Raw genomic sequence first — 17,633 nt, forward strand, 5'->3', positions numbered from 1 at the left:
TGTGAAAATAACTATCAACATTATTCATTTGAGCCTTTTTCTTTGTCTTCTCACCAAATGCTTTAAGAACCAATGAATCTCAGATATTAGAGACTTGATTTGCTTTGGTTAGACTATAGTATTGAAATCGAAGTAGCTAAAAACCCTACTAAATAAGATGAAATTGGGGTTCATCATTGTAGAAAAAAAATTCCAAGTCAACACTATCCATTTGAGCTTCTTTTTCTCTCGCCTCACCAAATACATTAAAAACCAATGACTCTTATAGACTTGTTTGGTTCTAGCTCATAGAGGCCACAGTATCAAAGATGAATCGAAGTCTTTAAGAGCCTTACTAAACATAATGAATTTTGTGTTCACTGTTGTAGAAAAGAAATCCTCAAAGCCGAAGTCTTTAAAAGCCATACTAAATATAATGAAATTTGGATTCACAGTTGTAGGAAAAAAAACTCACATATCAACACTATTCACTTCAGCCTTCTTTTGCTCCTTTCGCCTCACCAAATACGTAAGAACCAATAAACCTAGATATTAGGGACTTGATTGGCTCTGATTCATAGAGGCTATAGTATCAAGCCGAAGTATTTAAAAATCCTACTAAACAAGTCTTATGGTGTATCTTTTGATTCTCACATCTTGTTCCAACGTATAAAATAGTTGGTCAAGCTTGGTCGTTTGGAGTAAGGGAGTGTTTGAATCTTTAAGCTAAAGTTTAGATCGGGTCAAATCGGATGTTCGAATGTTAGTTAGGATGATTAAACATGAGATAGTTATAAAACTTTGTATAAACCGTGACTAATTCATGAGACGAATCTATCAAGCCTAATTAATCCATAATTAGCATATACTCCCTCCGTATCGGATTTAGAAGTCATTTGGATCAAACATTGGAAATATAAATCATGAATAACTTTTAAATTGTTGAGTTTGCAAATGTGAAAATTATATGAATAGATTTGTCTTAAAAAATACTTTCGTAAAGGTATACCTATATCATTTTTCATAAATATTTTTATAAAAATAAAGTTGTGTTTTGAAGACCGTGTCACTGTCCTAACGGTTTCTAAATACGATACACATGAACTAATTAGTTTAATAGATTTATCTCGTGAATTTAACCATCATTTATGTAATTAGTTTATATTTAACATCTCTAATTAGTATTGAAATAGTGACTAAATTTTATTCCCGAGGATAAAATACCCTCTAAACTACACAGCACGGTAACGGTACGAATGAATCAGAACCAGCTCATTCAGAAAACGGGCGTGAGTCCTTTTCGAGAAAATTTCGAAGCGAATGGCAAGAAAAGCCAAGGCCTTGTTTACTTTCTAAAAAATTTTGCAAAATTTTACAGATTCCCCGTTACATCGAATCTTTAGATGTGTGCATAAAGTATTAAATATAGACGAAAATAAAAACTTATTACATAGTTTGGTCGAAATTGACGAGACGAATCTTTTGAGCCTAGTTAGTGCATGATTGGACAATATTTGTCAAATACAAACGAAAGTGCTACAGTACCTGTTTTGCAAAATTTTTTGGAACTAAACAAGGCCCAAGCAGAAATGCTAAAACAAAACGAGAAATTTTTTTTTTGGAAGAAAACGCTGTGGGTACCGGGAAACAACCCCCCGAAAGCGCCACCTCCTGACCGGCCGCGGCCGTACTCTCCCCGTCCACGAGACAGAATCCAGAACCAGGCCGGCGGCCCCCTCCCACCGCCGCCGCCTCCCCCGGCCCCCGCACCCCCAGACCGCTCCCCGGCGTGGAGGAGGGTGGCGCCGGCGATGGCGACGACGGCCGCGGGCGCGCCGAGGGCGCAGACGCTGCGGGACCTCGCGGAGGAGGGGAAGAAGCGGGCCGTCCTGCTCCTCGTCTTCGCCTTCGGGCTCGCCTTCCTCATGTCCCGTGAGTCCTACGGAATTTTCATGTCTCTGCCAGTTCCCACCTTCGCTGCCCTGCCCACAGTGGGATGGGCGCGTGCGCGTCGGCGATCCCGCCGATGCGTTTCTCGGTCTCTAGTGCCGTGATTAGGGTTTATGCTGGCTGCCCATTGCGTGGTTTCTAAATTGGAGTTCGTGGTTTCGGTAATTAACCCTCCCAGATAGGCGGCTGCTGATTTTTGAAGTCGTTTTACTTGTTCCTGCGGTGTTCTAGTTCGTTGCATTGTCCAGCCGCTGGCGCATTAAACTAACTTGCTCTTGAGTAGGTTGACTTTATTTCACATGATTGGTCACTTATGCTGATACATTCTAATTGTTTGCTCAGTGGTAGTTTGTTGTTGATCTCTTAGATACAGTGCAAGTTGTTTTCTCAATAGTATGGATTTCGTAGCTGAGATACATGTTACTAATATCTCATCCTAGACTGCATGGTAGAGTCTACTGCCAAGGGTATCAAGCACGATGCATGCTGGTTTAAATTGGATGCTCAAATAGGCAGACATTTGAAATGTGCTTCTCTGAAAGTTACAGCAGAGCTATGTTTTGAAACAAATTCGTATTGCACACATACAGAATATTTCCCCTTGATTGCATTTTCGCTGAATAGTCGATTTCCCCCATTGCAGTTACGAGCTCATCAGTATGGTTTAACCTGCCATGTGCCACAGCTCTCATTGTTTTGTTCCGCTACATATCACTTGATTATGACCTTCGTAGAAAGAGCACAACTAGCACAGATCATGCCAGTCATTCACTTGTCAAAACGAAAATTACTGAGGTAAAGAAGGTCCTTCATCAGACTGAAAAGGATGGAAAATTAGATTGGAGGAGCAAGGTTAACTCTCCTCCAGTTGAAGCAGCATTTGAACAGTTCACAAGGCACCTTATCACAGAATGGGTAACAGATCTTTGGTACTCACGTGTAACACCTGACAAGGAAGGTCCCGAGGAACTCATTACTATAGTTAATACTGTCCTCGGGGAGATTTCAGTTCGGGCAAGGAATGTTAACCTTATCAATCTGCTGATCAGGTAGAAAATCTTGTTTTTGTGCAATAAATAAAAACATAAATGATGTAATGTTTTCATAACATTAGACTTCTAACACTAAAGCATTCCCTGTTTTTTCCAGGGATTTGGTCGATCTTGTATGCAATAATTTGGAACTTTATCATTTCTGTCAAGCCAAGATTGGAAAAGAGAAGTTTGTGAACCTTCCTTCAGAGCGTCGTGATGCTGAACTGAAAATGATCCTTCTAGCTGAAAACAAGTTGCATCCAGCTTTATTTTCAGCCAGTGCTGAATACAAGGTGAGACTTAGTTGACGGTGAAATTTTTAGGTCTTCAACCATAAGGCATAAGCTCCATGCACTTCTTACTTCAAATATGACATGGAAATCTGTTCATGTGATAACTTGATTGCTGCTAGGTCAACATATATCTTATTATCTCTATGATAAACTTGTGTGCAAAAGATAATGCTGACCATATCACCCCTTCTTTAGCACCATCCAGTCTAGAATCCTAGATCTTTATGACTTCAATGCAGGCCATACATCTAGAACATAACACAATTTTCACAAGCGTTCAATACATAGAACGTTGTTAGTTAATTGGTTGCTATGTTCTTTCGTAAATGTTCCCCTTCATCATTCATAATACATATATTCTATTATAATGTACAAGAATAGATGGATTTCCATGACTAAGTGCATGCTCAATACTTTAATATATAGATATAAGCACTTCTGATAATTTTTTACATAATTGGATAACTAGATATCGTATTTCACATTGTTCAGTCACATTTTATTTATTAACTTCGATACTTAATTCATGTCTTGATTGCACTTACATAAGATTGTTGGTGAGTTGATCATCATAGGAATATATCTCTTGCTCTATTGGCTGTGTATCTATGTAATCATCGAAGGTCATCTGATGATTCTACTACGTGTTTCCTTTCTCCAGGTATTAAAAAGTCTTGCTGATGGATTGATCTCAATCACAGTGAAGCCTCAGGATCTACAGTGTACTTTCTTCCGGTGTACAGCACGAGAACTTCTTGCTTGTGCAGTTTTGAGACCTGTTGTGAACTTAGCAAATCCAAGGTAGTAACTCACTGGACCTGGTTCAAATAATTCTTTTTACTGTCACCATATTTAAATTTTAAATTTCAGGTTTATAAATGAAAGGATCGAATCCTTGGCTCTTTCGCATACTAATAAGCTGGAGAAAGAAGTTGCAGAATCCTTGGAGGATGCAACAACTGTTAAGCACAGGGAACCCCATATGCCCTCTATTGATGAATTTTCGGCACTAACAGATCACTCAAGTCCAGGTGTTGAACTCGTTCGATTTCATCAGGGTCAGTCCAAAACTGCATCAGATATACAGCCCAGTAACAGTACAAATCCATATAGTCTAAAGTTAGAACCCTCTCATGCTTCTTTGATCAGTAGTTCACATCCACTGGAGTCAACAAGTTTAGCTTCATCTTCCCACATTGCTTCGGATAATAGTTTTTCATTGCATACCAAAAGCAACAACAGAGCAACTGCAGATGGTCACAGTAGAGAGCGTGCACAGCCCTTGGGTATCAACTCTGAGCGAACACATCAAGCTTTAGCACTTGAGCACCTTGAGGATATGTGGACAAAGGGAAAGAATTACAAATCAGAAAATGCAAAACATATCAAAAAGGTGTCTGTTGGATCTGCTTCTCTAGGTTCGACTTCAGTTCAGCAATCAGTTCCTTGCAGCACTTCAATTTGTCAAAATCCTAGTAATTCTGAAAGACAAGTAGCGTCCTCTCAGTTGGAGGACCAGCATTTGGTAAGACACTCAACTGCACCTACATATCCAAATGGCATCCCGAAAAGCCTATCTACAGAAATGGCAGATCATGCCGGCCCAGAAGACTTTGGAGTAGAGAGTGAGAGTTCATATGCCACTGAGGACGATGAATTCAACAATGTGACTGGACTTGATTCTCCTGTTACCAGAGTTTGGGAAAGCAAAAGTAAAGGAAATGCCACCTTATCACATATACATCACCCACTTGAGTCTCCTGGTTTCCATAGAGCAAAGAAGAATAGAAGTCATGTGGGAAAACTGAAAATGTCAAGAACTTCTTCAGGAAGAAAAAGGTCAAGGTCAAATGCTCAGAAGCCTCCCATCTGGCAAGAAGTGGAGAGATCCTCTTTCTCTGTTGGTGATGGTATGGACATACTAAATACATCTGCAAATGATTCAAAGACGGATGAGCTAGACGAGGATCCTGAGGTGGAAAGTATGGCTAGGATGTTTAGTAGTTCAAATGCTTCATCTTTATCATTGCCATCAAGTGACTCTTCATATGCTTCAAATTATCGTGGTGCCAATGTGCTACAAGACTCTTATTTGAAGTTAAGATGCGAGGTAGCGTTTATTCATTTGATTTATTTTGACTATGATAATTACTGGTTGTACACATCCTTATCAGATTTCTATATTCAGGTGGTAGGAGCTAACATTGTCAAAAGTGGGTCTGGCATGTTTGCTGTGTATTCTATTTCCGTGACCGATGCCAATGGTAATAATTGGTCCATCAAGAGGAGGTGGGCATGCTGTGTTTTTTCTTGTTCAGTAGGCCACGATAGATATATTCAGATATGCTTTATTTTTTCCATTCCAAGTGTGTTTACTTGCTCTATGTGGTTGCTGTTGATTAGGTTTCGTCATTTTGAAGAGCTGCATCGGCGTCTAAAAGAGTATGCTCAGTACAATCTTCATTTACCTCCAAAGCATTTCCTCTCATCAGGTTTAGAGGTTCATGTTGTCCGAGAGAGATGCAAGCTGCTTGACATATATCTGAAGGTATTTGTTGTCCCTACTAGTTGAAGGAACAGTTAAGGTCCAATTTCTCTTCACATAATCACATTTCACTAAAATTTAAGTTTTAAGCGCTGATATTTCTAAACAAAAATTCGTTTCTTGGGCCTGCTTCATTTGAGTCATAGTTTACAACAGTTTCATCAGGGGCTAACAAACGTGCAGGCTGCAGATCAATCTTGCAAGAAACAGACATTTTCTTTGTTTTAGCTTATGACTATAAAGGGTGCTGTGCTCCATTGAATTGCTCAAGAAAGACACGAGCCATTATTTATGTATTCAGGGATTGGTGCGTTTATTACTTTATTTCATAACATTCGCATAATTGGCATCTTGATCTTCAGTGGATCATATACTATGTATTTGGTAAACATCAATGAAACTTACTTTCTGTTTTTATGTTGCAGTATGGTAGTCTAACCTTGAAGTATGCCTTTTCTGTTAGATCATGTTTGTTGTACTTCATGATCTGTGATACAGATGTTAGCAGTTTTGTTTAGAAAAATCTTACATGATCGTAACTTAAACCACTTGTTAATTCTACAGAACCTTCTGCAAATTCCTATTGTTTCAAGCTGCATAGAAGTCTGGGATTTTCTGAGTGTGGATTCACAGGTTAGTTTCCTTATTTAACTCTTATCATCTCAATATTTGCAAAACTGATATTTAATAAATTGGGAAATGTCTCTTTGCAGACATATATTTTCACAGACTCTCTCTCAGTTATCCAAACATTGTCAGGTGTGTTGGCCCGAATGACTAATTATTTGTAAAGTCCCTGTTTTTTTTGCACTATTTAACACTAAGTTCCTGTTATGTTGCAGTCAGGTTAGATGAAAGATCAAATGGGAAAAATGTAAAAGCATTGAACTCTTCTGGAGCTTTGAATGGGAATTTAATCTCTGGAGGTCAATCTTTGCATGGACATACAGGCAACACTGTACATAAGGATTCAGACATTGCTGGTGATGGTTTGAGATTTAGGAAAGGGAATGTGAACAAGAACTTAGGAAACAGTGTTAGCCACACAATAGATAGTGTTAGAGACACAACTGCCAATCATTATCAGGACAATTCTGGAAGTGATCCAGAGCAGAATGATCATTCTTTTTCAATAGATTCAGTAAACCCTAGGAAGCTGCGTTCAAGTGAAACCAATGACACATCTCAAATTTCAGAGTCTGATGGATTCTCGGTATGTCCTAATGATGTAGGTTACTAGGTTCTAATTATTTTCTATGAACTTGTTGCTACTACGACCCAGATTTCAATCCGTTAACAGTATTTTTTTAATTAGCCTGCCTGCCTGCCTGATAACTTTGAACATATGACATTGCAGTGGATGGCCCCAAATCTTAGTGTCCCCTTGTTTCATCTTGTTGATGTGGTTTTTCAGCTCCAAGATGGAGGCTGGATAAGGTGAAATAACCCTACACCCATCATTATTGTCTTCTAACATTTTGTATCTGTAGCCCTGATGGTTTGCAAGTCGATTTAACTCTGAATTTCTGATTTTTGTAGGCGTCAAGCATTTTGGGTAGCAAAGCAAATACTGCAATTGGGAATGGGAGACACATTTGATGACTGGCTTGTTGACAAAATCCAGTTACTTAGGAAAGGGAGGATAATTGCTTTCGCTGTTAAGCGTGTTGAACAAGTAAGTCTCAGATTGTATCTTCAGCTAAAAAGAGGAGGAGGGGGGGGGGGGGGGGGGGGTTACAACCAGCGGTTCACAGAGGGAGAAATATTATGTGTGCAGTTAGGCATCTCATTGGATACCTGCTATAAATGGATCTTTTGTGCATAATTGCCCCATAACTTAGTCTGTATTTTCTCTGCATACAGATTCTCTGGCCTGATGGAATTTTCATGACAAAACATCCAAATAGAAAAACGCCTCCACCTCCTCCTGGTGCTCAGAGCAATGGCATGGGAAACTATCTAAGTGATGAACAACGGATAGAAGCTGCTCATCGTGCAAATTTTGTTCGTGAATTAATAATAGGTGAACACACGAATTGTCTCTTTTATTTGTCTTCCATTATGTGCTGCGTTCCTTTTTATCAGATTTTTTGCTTGAATGATTTGTGATCAATGCAATCTTCAGTTTATTTCTTACCATCTTATTATCTTGCTGCACAGATAAAGCCCCATCTCCACTAGTGAGTCTGGTTGGTCGAAAGGATTATGAAAAATGTGCTCAGGATATCTATTTCTTTCTTCAGGTAAGTATTCTTGGAGGAGTGACATCATAGTGTCTGTTAATTTACTTTTTTTTACTGAGTTCCGTGGAGTGTGGGTTCCAATATGGTAGAAGCTGACCTGTATTGGTGGCCCCTTAAGGGTCTCTTGCAGTAGACACTGCAAATTTCATATTTTTCCATAATTATTGCCTGAGCACCAAAGCCACTCTTCCATTTGGTGGTCTCAAATTTTCTGTCATGCAAGAGCCCCGGTGACCAGCTCAACCAGCTATCCTATTATAGATTGAGAAGTTGATTCAGGCTCCATACCTGGAGCTCCTTCACGGTTCAAGCAATTAAATACCCGCATAAAGTTAGTAAAAAATATAGTTCTCCCATGCCTGCATCCTTGTATGCATCCAGTCAGACTTTTTAAAGTAGTTCTGAATTATTGCAAATTTGCTTTAGTGTCCTTAGCAAACTATTGTATGTTTTCCTAAGGACTACAGATGTACAGTTAGTGATCTGAATTATTTCTGTGGAATGTAGTAAGCAGCATGCATTCAAAAAACAGTAGGAAACTGCCTAAGCTAAAACAAGAGCAGCATCGGCTGTCTGATTCTTGGCTAACATTTATATTTGGTTTTTCTACAGTCCCCAGTTTGTTTGAAGCAGCTAGCGTTTGAACTTCTTGAGCTGCTTGTTCTTTCCGCATTTCCGGAGTTGGATGGCTCGGTGAGGAAGTGGCATGAAGATAAACAGAAATTCTGCGCCGAGTAATGTTTTCCTAGTGATGAATTTGTCACGGAGCAACAGTTTTTCAAACACGCATTGTCTTTCCAGAGTCGTGGCCTGATTCTCTGTAAATAAGGTGGTTTTAGAGCACTGCTTGTCGATATCTCAGTTTGTAGTGGGTGGCTTTGTGCAGTGTGAATACAGTTAGATAGCAACGAGTAAAGGTGCGAGAATGGTCCCTTTTTCCCCCTGGGCCATGGCAGGACGGTTTTTTGGTATACGTAATGCTGCCTGAAAGGAAAGAGGTTGGCGGCGCAATATTTTTTGGCTTTAGTGTAGGATGGACAGGTGGATTCTTTCTTAGTTTTTTATATACTTTTTTTTTCTCTTTTTGGTGGTACCCAACTTGTGTAAATCTGCATAGTGATAAATGAAGTTTGGAGGTGATCAATGAATGTGTCTGTTTGTGGTGGATTGTAACAACTTGTCTTGTATCGTGATGATTCATGAACGTAGATTTGGTTCCACCTTGCTCTACGTTTTTTTATGTTGCCCCTGCGAATAGTCTCGGCACTATTTTGTGATGATGATAAAAAAGAAGCGTGGTGTTTTGGAGCATTGCGCATCATTTTTAAGCGGTTATTATATCATCTTCAATAGATCACCGATACAACTCCCGCACAGAGTTGTAGGTGTAGTCTTTGGAGGAGATGTTTTTGTGTATCACCAATACGACGGTAGTAAGCGGTCTCCAATAAGAAACCCATATGCAACCCAAATCCAAAATAAGTTTCTAACACAATACCTATAGCCTCCAACAAAATACCTATATAGAAGACCGAAGACCTATTTTAGGTATGAGGACAGACATAACCCAAATTTGGGTATCCTCTCTCCTCGAGACCCATTTGCAGAGAGTGTTGTCTTTTAGGCACCCAAATTTGGGTATCCTCTCTCCTCGAGACCCATTTGCAGAGAGTGTTGTCTTTTAGGTCTTGTTGTTGGAGAATACTGAAAATATATATGGAACCTTTTACCTGTAGCGCTACCCAAAGGACAAATAGGTCTTGTATTTTGGGTGACTATTGTTGGAGATAGTCTAAGGAGAATGGGAGAGGTAGGAAGTTTAAAATATTCTCTATTTATGAGGGGCCGACACAACTTTGGAGCAACTATTAAAGCATAACCGCACCGGGCTTCGCGGATCACCCGCTGGCTACCGGCCGACGACGACGTGGAGCAGAGCACTGAGCACGGCCAGTGCGGCAGCCGGGAACGCGGCGCGAGCGTCTAGTCCAAGGACGGGACGGATGCCATGGTCCCCGCCGGCGAGCAGAGGTCGTGCTGCCTGCCGTCAGGATTGTTCTCTGAACCTCTCCCGTAAGCCGGTACCCTCCGGCCCGGCCTTGTTGGATGCTTTGGTCGGATTCCCATTCCCTCCTGCCTCTGCCCATCTCTCTGTCTGAACCGTCGGCAGAGTACTCTCCTGCCGCAGCCGTGCCTCGGAGCGTACAGTGTACGTGCGTGCACTGACAAAAAAAACGTAGCGTACTGCATGCGCAACGCCCGTGGATTGTCGGCATGCATGGTTTACGGCAGGGCTAACTTATACTTAGGTAAACTAACCACACTTACCTAATAACCAAACCTACGCATGCAAGCATAACGCTCTTGCAAACACTGAGGTTAAAGTTGTCTTTCATGTTAATGATCTTGCTCATATTCAATCGTAGTGACAGGAATAAAGCTTACAATTTCATTCTTGCCAAGTTTAGAGCTAAATTCATGACTATCAAAGCTAACAAGCTTAATCATGTTGGTCGTTTAGTTTATATTAATTCTGTACTTTGCTTGAAATTGTGACATTCAAATTCATAATGGTGAATCTAGCAGTATTTGGTCGACACCATGGTGTGCTTATGGGATTCCATTCATGATCACATCAATTTTCTAGTCATTGTTCACTACCCCATAATAAGATATCTGATCTTTGGATTCCTCACACCCAGACATGGAATAAAGATCTTATCTCGAAGGTTTTGATGAACAAACTACAAAATTGTATCACTGCTACATCGATGGGTTCCTTCAAATGCTAAAGACAAATTGAGATGGATGTCGGCTACGAAAGGGGTGTGTACAACCAAGGAAGCTTTTTTCTCTTAATAACAATGTGCATGTACAAGTTAACCAGCAAGGCACTAGAGGCATCTCACCTCAGGCTTTGAATATTTTAAGAAGAGCATGGAAACACAAAACTCTTCCTCCTTGCATCAAGACATTTGCCTGGAGACTCATTAGAAGGGCTATTGCTACTGGTGGAAGAGCTAGGAATCTTACCTCTAAAGTTAACAAACACTGCACAATATGCAATTTGATTGAAAACGATTCACACTTGTTCTTTCATTGTAATTTTGCAAGGGCGATCTGGTTCTCAGCGTCGCCACCTCTACTCACTTCAGTGTTCTCACAGGAACTAGATGGAGTCCAAGACACTATGTCAATAACTATCAGCCCAGAGACAACTGATAAGAAGTTCCAGAGAATCACAACAACTCTTTGGTACATCTGGAAAGCGCAGAATGGCATTCACTTCCACAATAAAAAATGGTCTATTTTGCAGTATACTATGCGGTGGTAGCAGACATAAAATTAACATCATCTGAGGATGATGTTGATGTGAATGAGCTTCAGCATGGAAATCATAATACATCAACATCAAAGACTAATCTGTCTTATGCAGGAATGCAAGTTAGGTCAAGAGATTAAATGGTTAATGAATGTCCTCCCTCAGAGCAGGCATATATATTCCAACACCTCCTCTTTTTGAGGTTAACTTCCCAACTCTTCTACAAGGAGCCAGATGCTACACGGACGCAACAATTGCCCCTGATCAAGGTAATTAGCACATGAGGAAAGCCGACCTTGGTGTTTTCATCCTTCAACCCAGGAGAAAACTAACGATTCACAATTTCACATCAAAGCAATTACTATTGCTAACTCAGCATTATGGCTGAGGCAACAACTATTTCTCTTGTAGGAACCAGTTTATTGGCGATACAGATCCAAGACATCTTCCTCACTGACAGTCAACAAATTAAATGGTACACTTCTTCAATGGATCAGTTCACTCAGACCCACCTCATTGGGACATCAAACCACTCACGAGGAAATTTGTGAACACATCTTATACCATGAATTGGAAGGTGGCAAAGATAAACAGAAGACTCAATGCAACAGCTCATTCACTAGTTACTCAAGCATTCAGATCAGCTTGTGTGCTGATAACAATCATGTACACATCAGGTGCTCAAATAACGATCATGTTTCCAGTTGCTCCACTAGGGAGGCACTGCAGTCTGTAACCTATGAACCTTTTATTCCTCTTGCAGCTTCATGCTGCTAATAGAATTTTATGCCTTTCATAAAAAAAAAGCTCTTGCAAACGAACTCAGCCGCCCGGACAGCCGGCTCTGTGCTTCCTTTGGCCTTCGCCTTCGCGGCTGACTGATCCCGTGATCCGAGACAAACAAGGAACAAAGCGCGGTTGCCCCGTGAGATGCCTGCCTGCCTGCCTGCGTCACGCCGTCGTCCTTGCTCCCAGTGATTGACACCTACGTGACGTGTCCAGGTACGTGTTGTGCTTTGAGTCGTCCGCATGCAACCAACTTTTTTTTTAAGAGCTATAGTCTGGTTTTGGAGGAGGATCGCAGAAACTACTGCTTACATGTGTCATTTGAATTTTGAGATTCATTCTAACCGTAACGTAAAAGAGCGTCTCTCTTCGAAACAAGGAAATTTAATCGTATAAGAATTTAGTGTTAATAGCGTTTTATTTATTTATTGCAAAATCGTACTCCTAACTATGACATCTACGTTGAAAAAAGAACCCCGTTGCATGTTAGCAAACATCAAAGAAACCTGTTCTAAGGTTAGCTCTGTTTGGTATAGCTCCGTTTTATTAGTGAAATGTTTTTTTTTCTTCAACTTTACAAGCCATTGTACCTATAGAACTAAAGTTTTTTTTCAACTGTTTGACAGACAACCCTACATGTAGATCTCCTCATTGAAATAGATATGCTCCCAGGGAATCTCATGTGGAGACCTACAAAGTGAGTTGAAGCTAGGAGAGAGGTAGCTATTTTCAGTTTTCATCCCACACTAATCGTTTCTAAGAGCATGTTTTAGAGCTTCCAAAATAATTTTAAACGGCTCATGAAGCTACGTCAAATGGGACCTCACCTAATGGTGTTTTTTTTTTGAGTTACATAAAGCTCGCAGTGCATGTGCGGGCCGAGCAGCGTGTAGGCTCCTGAAAATGACATGTTTTACGGTAACTTTGGATTTAGCTCCGTCCGGATCGACTTTGCGCCCAAATGATACTACAACTAATAGTAACACTAGTGCTTATAGTATAGTATGACATGCATTAGCCCTCCTGTTTCATTGGAGGCTGGAGTTTGGTGTGCCCTGATCATGCATGTGACTATATATATATATATATATATATATATATATATATATATATATATATATAAACTCTGAGACGCGCAGGCCGTACGCGTTGCGTTGTCTCTGCTAGCTGGTCGGAGATTAATTACCCGGCCGGCCTCGTTTTGAAATCAAAAGTCTGGATGGACGACGGGGAGCAGATGTTTATTCAAAAAAAAAAAAAAAAACGGGGAGCAGATGTACTGTGTAGCTGTAGAGCGCGTCTGGTCGATGTGGTCTCGATCTTGTGCTGAATAGGAAACAAACTCAGGTCAGAAGCTGAAAAGATGTGTACTAGTACACATATACTCCGTACAAAGAAGATGCCTGTGCTCTCGTGACAGAATAATGGATATGTACTACGTATGTAGTACCTTTCAAGTTAACCAGCATTATTGTTCACCAACCGGCCGATCAATTTGCTTGGTTTATACTACGTACTACATGTTATACTATGTAGTAGTATGTGTAACGTCGTACATGATGTTGGTGCATGCAAGCTGTAATGTAACAGCAAAATACTCTACGTAAACGTAAGTACTTACAGTACTACGAAGCTAGCTAGCGAACATGCTGGATTGCTTTGCTGGTGCGGGACGTAACAGCATCGATCAGAGACATTTCTTTAACCTCTGACGACCGCCTGTTGGAGCAGCTTGCCTGATGCATAGCATATAGGATAGGAGTATCTCGTTGCAGATTCCCTTGTGTCTTGCCCTCCGTTTCCTTCCACGGAATTACTTATGCTGCTCTTGACTCTTCCCCTACCCAACACTGTCACACTGTGCTTGATCGGTGGAGATTGGACTATCTGCTGGACGAGACGAGCTAGCATCGGAATCATGCATGGGAACCGCCTGCACTGCAGGTCGTCGTCGTCGTCGTCGCCGGCCGCCGCAGCACCGGCACCGGCACCGGCACCACGACGAGGCCAGCTGCAGAGCGCAGTCAGCAGTGCAGTGCCGTGAGAGCACAGCGTCGACGAGGAGCAGTCAGCACGCGCGCAACACGGGGAATATCGTCGTCAGCGAGGCCCAGCCCACCAGGCCCCAGGGCCAGGGGGGCAGCCACTGAGCCAGCATTGCACTGCCACTGCTGACCCAGGTGCCAATATCGTCAGTTCAGGTTTCAGTGATCATCATTTTCCGTTTGACGACATAATGGCCAGCCAGCCACTCATAAAAGATTGCCCAAATTAATCATAATAATCTAGGCAGAAATGGAAACAAGTTCGACGCCTGGATTAGCTACGTGACACTTGAAGTGCGAGCAGCGCCGATCCTATTATTTTGAGGCCCTCTGGTAGGTAGATTCATCGTAACGATCCCTCTAAATTATAAAATTTGACGAATTCATCACTGCGACCTCTCTAATCATATATAGACAAATTGTTCTTCTTGTCTTTTTTTTTCTTTTCTTTTCACAGTCCCTCACAAATATTTTTTGGGTAACATTCTAAAATTCTAACAGCTAGGCCTAAATTACAAGAAAACTATAACTATATGAGTACAAAATACTAGACAAAAATTCAACAAGAAAAAAACTAATACATAGACCATTGGGACATGAACTAATTCAGAATCAGAACCAAAATTCATAAATCACAAAAAATAAAAGAGTAGAAGAAAATAACTAAGATCACATGTCGTAGTCCTCATCGAGCCCTGCCAACTGGTCGCCATTATCGTTTGGATTTTGGAAGACTAACTCAGGCTGAGTGGTTTTGGTATTATCCACTGCAGCCGGTGATCGCATGGTGAACTGATGATTGTATCGTCGATGTCGCTGCGTCTCTCCTCGCGATCTCGCCGTCTCACCGGAAGTCCAGAAGTCGTGACTCGTGATCGCTATATGTGGCAGCGTGTGTACGGACATTGGTGCCTCGGCTCCTTGACTTACAATTTTTTTTGGTGAAAGAGCGTTGCACCGTATATATATGTATTAATATACAAAAACTATAACTAAAGGATATGTGGTATTATATACTTAGATTTGGACCCCCATTGCGCGAGAGCCCTCGGCTGTCGCACCTCCTACCATCCCCCCTTAGGGCCGGCACTGAGTGGGAGTTGCTATATCTTAGCTATCTGAATTTTTAGATTATGGTCTTAATTAACCAACGAATTAGTACAATCAAAAAGATTTTTTTTCTAATAGTGAAACAGTGAATACTGTAAAATTGATGAGTGAACAATAAAAAAAAAATCAGACATGGAAGTGTTTTATTTAAGCCCCTCCGCGCCAGCGCGAGGAGACGCAGACCACAAAGACGCGCACGATCGCCTACTGCACTGTGTCGTGCGTGCCATCGAGTTGCTTCTCCTCCATGGAGAAGAGCCGCCGCCACGACAAGCAGCAGCAGGCCGGCGTGGGCATGGGCGGCCGGCTGAGGCAGCAGCTAGCGCAGATGCTCCTGCACACGTCGTGCGCCGCCACCACCACCACTACCTCGGCCACCGCCTTCGTCGGCCTCGCCAGCACCACCAACGCCACGACGTTCGCCGCCTCGCGCCAACAACTGCCGCCGCCGCCTCCTGCTCGCGGCCGTCCACGGGGCGCCCATGCCCACGAGCCGCGGTCGTCCTGCAGGTCCGTCGTTGTCGGCGACGGAAGCAGCAGCAGCTGCCAGCGTCGGCACCGGCACCACCACCGGCGCCGCGACGCGCGGGCGCTCGTCCACATCTCCATCGACTGCTCCGCGCGCTCGTCGGTTGCCGCCGCCGCCGCGGTCCTGCAGCCTTCAGCGCCGGTGCCGACGACGCTGCGGAGCAAGGGAAAGGCGGGCGGTGGGAGTGGGAGGAGCAGGCTGCCGCGCTCGCCTTCGTACGGCTACGGATGGAGCTGGTCGTCGTCGTCGGCCAGCGACACCGACGGCGAGGCCGCGCCGTTCAGTAGCGAGGCGGAGGGGTTGGAGGAGGAAGCGGGCACGGCGAGGTCGTCCACGCTCTTCTCCTCCCGCAGCCTTAGCTTCTCCTCTGACTCCGTCTCCGACCTGTACGGCACCACCAACAACAATAACGGTGGCGCCGGCGGCACAAGACCGCGGCGCCGCAAGAAAAAACCGCCGCCACCGAGGCGCGCGCGCGCGTCCAGCAGGCAACCCGCCACCGCCGACGCGTTCCGGCCTCCAGCAGGGAAGAAAGGGGAGGAGAGGAAGTCGGGTGATGGCAGCAGTAGGTGCGGGTGCGGCAGCGCCATGGCGGCGTCGTCGGCGGCCGCGGGCAGCACGGCGGTGGTGAAGCGGTCGCGCAACCCGTACGCCGACTTCCGGAGCTCCATGGTGGAGATGGTGGCCGGGCGGCGCATCCGCGGAGCCGACGCGCTGAGTGAGCTCCTGGTGTGGTACCTGTCACTCAACTCGCCGCGCCACCACCCGGCCATCGTCGCCGCCTTCGAGGACGTCTGGGAGGCCGTCCTCGGCAGCGGCGAGCCGTGAGTCCATGACCGACCCCGACCCATCCATCCATCATCCGTCCGTCGACGTAGTACGTTAGCTTGTTTGTTGGGTCGTCTTCTTCCCATCGATCCGTGTAAGATATGTATAGTAGCTTGCTTGTTCAGTTCGTGATTAGTTTCCGTTTCCGTTCGCGTCCGCGAACGTGTTGTGTCGATCTTGTCCATTTCGTCAATGCAAATGCAGCTCGAGCATCATGGATCGATGTTTGGAAATCTATGTTGGCGCGAGAACGAAGGAAACTTGACCAAACACGTATGCAACCAAAGCAAGTTTTCGCCATTGTTGAAGCCTTGCATGGAGCAAGGAGCAGTGGCACGCCGTACGACGTGCTGAATGCCTAACTGAAAGTACTGTTAGCCACTACTGATTGATTGATAGATTCGGCTGATAAGTTTAAGAGAGGCGAGAGCACCTGCTGACACCTGGTGGGTACGGGTGTTTGGCACGAACGGAGTAGGCCCGCCGCCGAGGGGACCTGAGGACGACGATCACGGTGGGTAGGGTAGCCACTAGCCAGTGGATATCCCTGGATGCCTCCATCTCCATCCCATCGAATCAGGAATTCAGACATCATCATGGTTGCAATGACCATAGATTTATACATGAACGAATGTCTCGCTTGACATTCATTCTCTCTTGAAATGATGCAGTACCCGTACGAGCTGCGTCAGGTTCGTTGCATTGGATCGGCCGTAGAGACTGAGATTACTACTCACCTACACTAACCATAGATTCTTAGAATGACCTATAATTTGGGACGGAGGGAGTATACTCTAATAATTGCAGGGTAAATACACATGCACGGAAATGCATTGGATCATCTCTTTCTCTTTTTGTGGTACGTACTAACAGTTAATTTGTGAATCTGAAATCTGGAGGGGCACACGTACTGACGTCCGTGACACCTGTAATTTATAACATGCACGGCCAGGCTAGGTATAGCTGCAG

At 43.4% G+C, this 17,633-nt stretch overlaps 2 protein-coding genes across 2 annotated transcripts; both read left to right on the plus strand.

The window, feature by feature from the left end:
• LOC8083817 lies at positions 1,615-9,264 on the plus strand. The gene is made up of 15 exons (XM_021447619.1): positions 1,615-1,911; positions 2,573-2,978; positions 3,079-3,256; positions 3,918-4,057; positions 4,127-5,366; positions 5,445-5,545; positions 5,660-5,804; positions 6,366-6,434; positions 6,515-6,560; positions 6,644-7,014; positions 7,159-7,238; positions 7,341-7,476; positions 7,665-7,824; positions 7,962-8,044; positions 8,657-9,264. The coding sequence occupies exons 1-15, from the start codon at positions 1,791-1,793 to the stop codon at positions 8,780-8,782; spliced, it is 3,402 nt and encodes a 1,133-aa protein (XP_021303294.1). The 5' UTR covers positions 1,615-1,790; the 3' UTR covers positions 8,783-9,264.
• LOC8064743 lies at positions 15,396-16,901 on the plus strand. The gene has a single exon (XM_002440285.2). The coding sequence runs from the start codon at positions 15,555-15,557 to the stop codon at positions 16,662-16,664; it is 1,110 nt and encodes a 369-aa protein (XP_002440330.1). The 5' UTR covers positions 15,396-15,554; the 3' UTR covers positions 16,665-16,901.

The sequence above is a fragment of the Sorghum bicolor genome, chromosome 9 (genome assembly GCF_000003195.3).
Source record: "Sorghum bicolor cultivar BTx623 chromosome 9, Sorghum_bicolor_NCBIv3, whole genome shotgun sequence".
NCBI classification, from domain to species: Eukaryota; Viridiplantae; Streptophyta; class Magnoliopsida; order Poales; family Poaceae; genus Sorghum; species Sorghum bicolor.

Coding starts and splice junctions, on each gene's coding strand:
- LOC8083817 (XM_021447619.1), top strand. CDS start 1,791: ATGGCGACGACGGCCGCGGGCGCGCCGAGGGCGCAGACGCTGCGGGAC. Junction 3,257..3,917: donor CAGCCAGTGCTGAATACAAG/GTGAGACTTAGT, acceptor TCCTTTCTCCAG/GTATTAAAAAGTCTTGCTGA. Junction 6,435..6,514: donor TTCTGAGTGTGGATTCACAG/GTTAGTTTCCTT, acceptor GTCTCTTTGCAG/ACATATATTTTCACAGACTC.
- LOC8064743 (XM_002440285.2), top strand. CDS start 15,555: ATGGAGAAGAGCCGCCGCCACGACAAGCAGCAGCAGGCCGGCGTGGGC.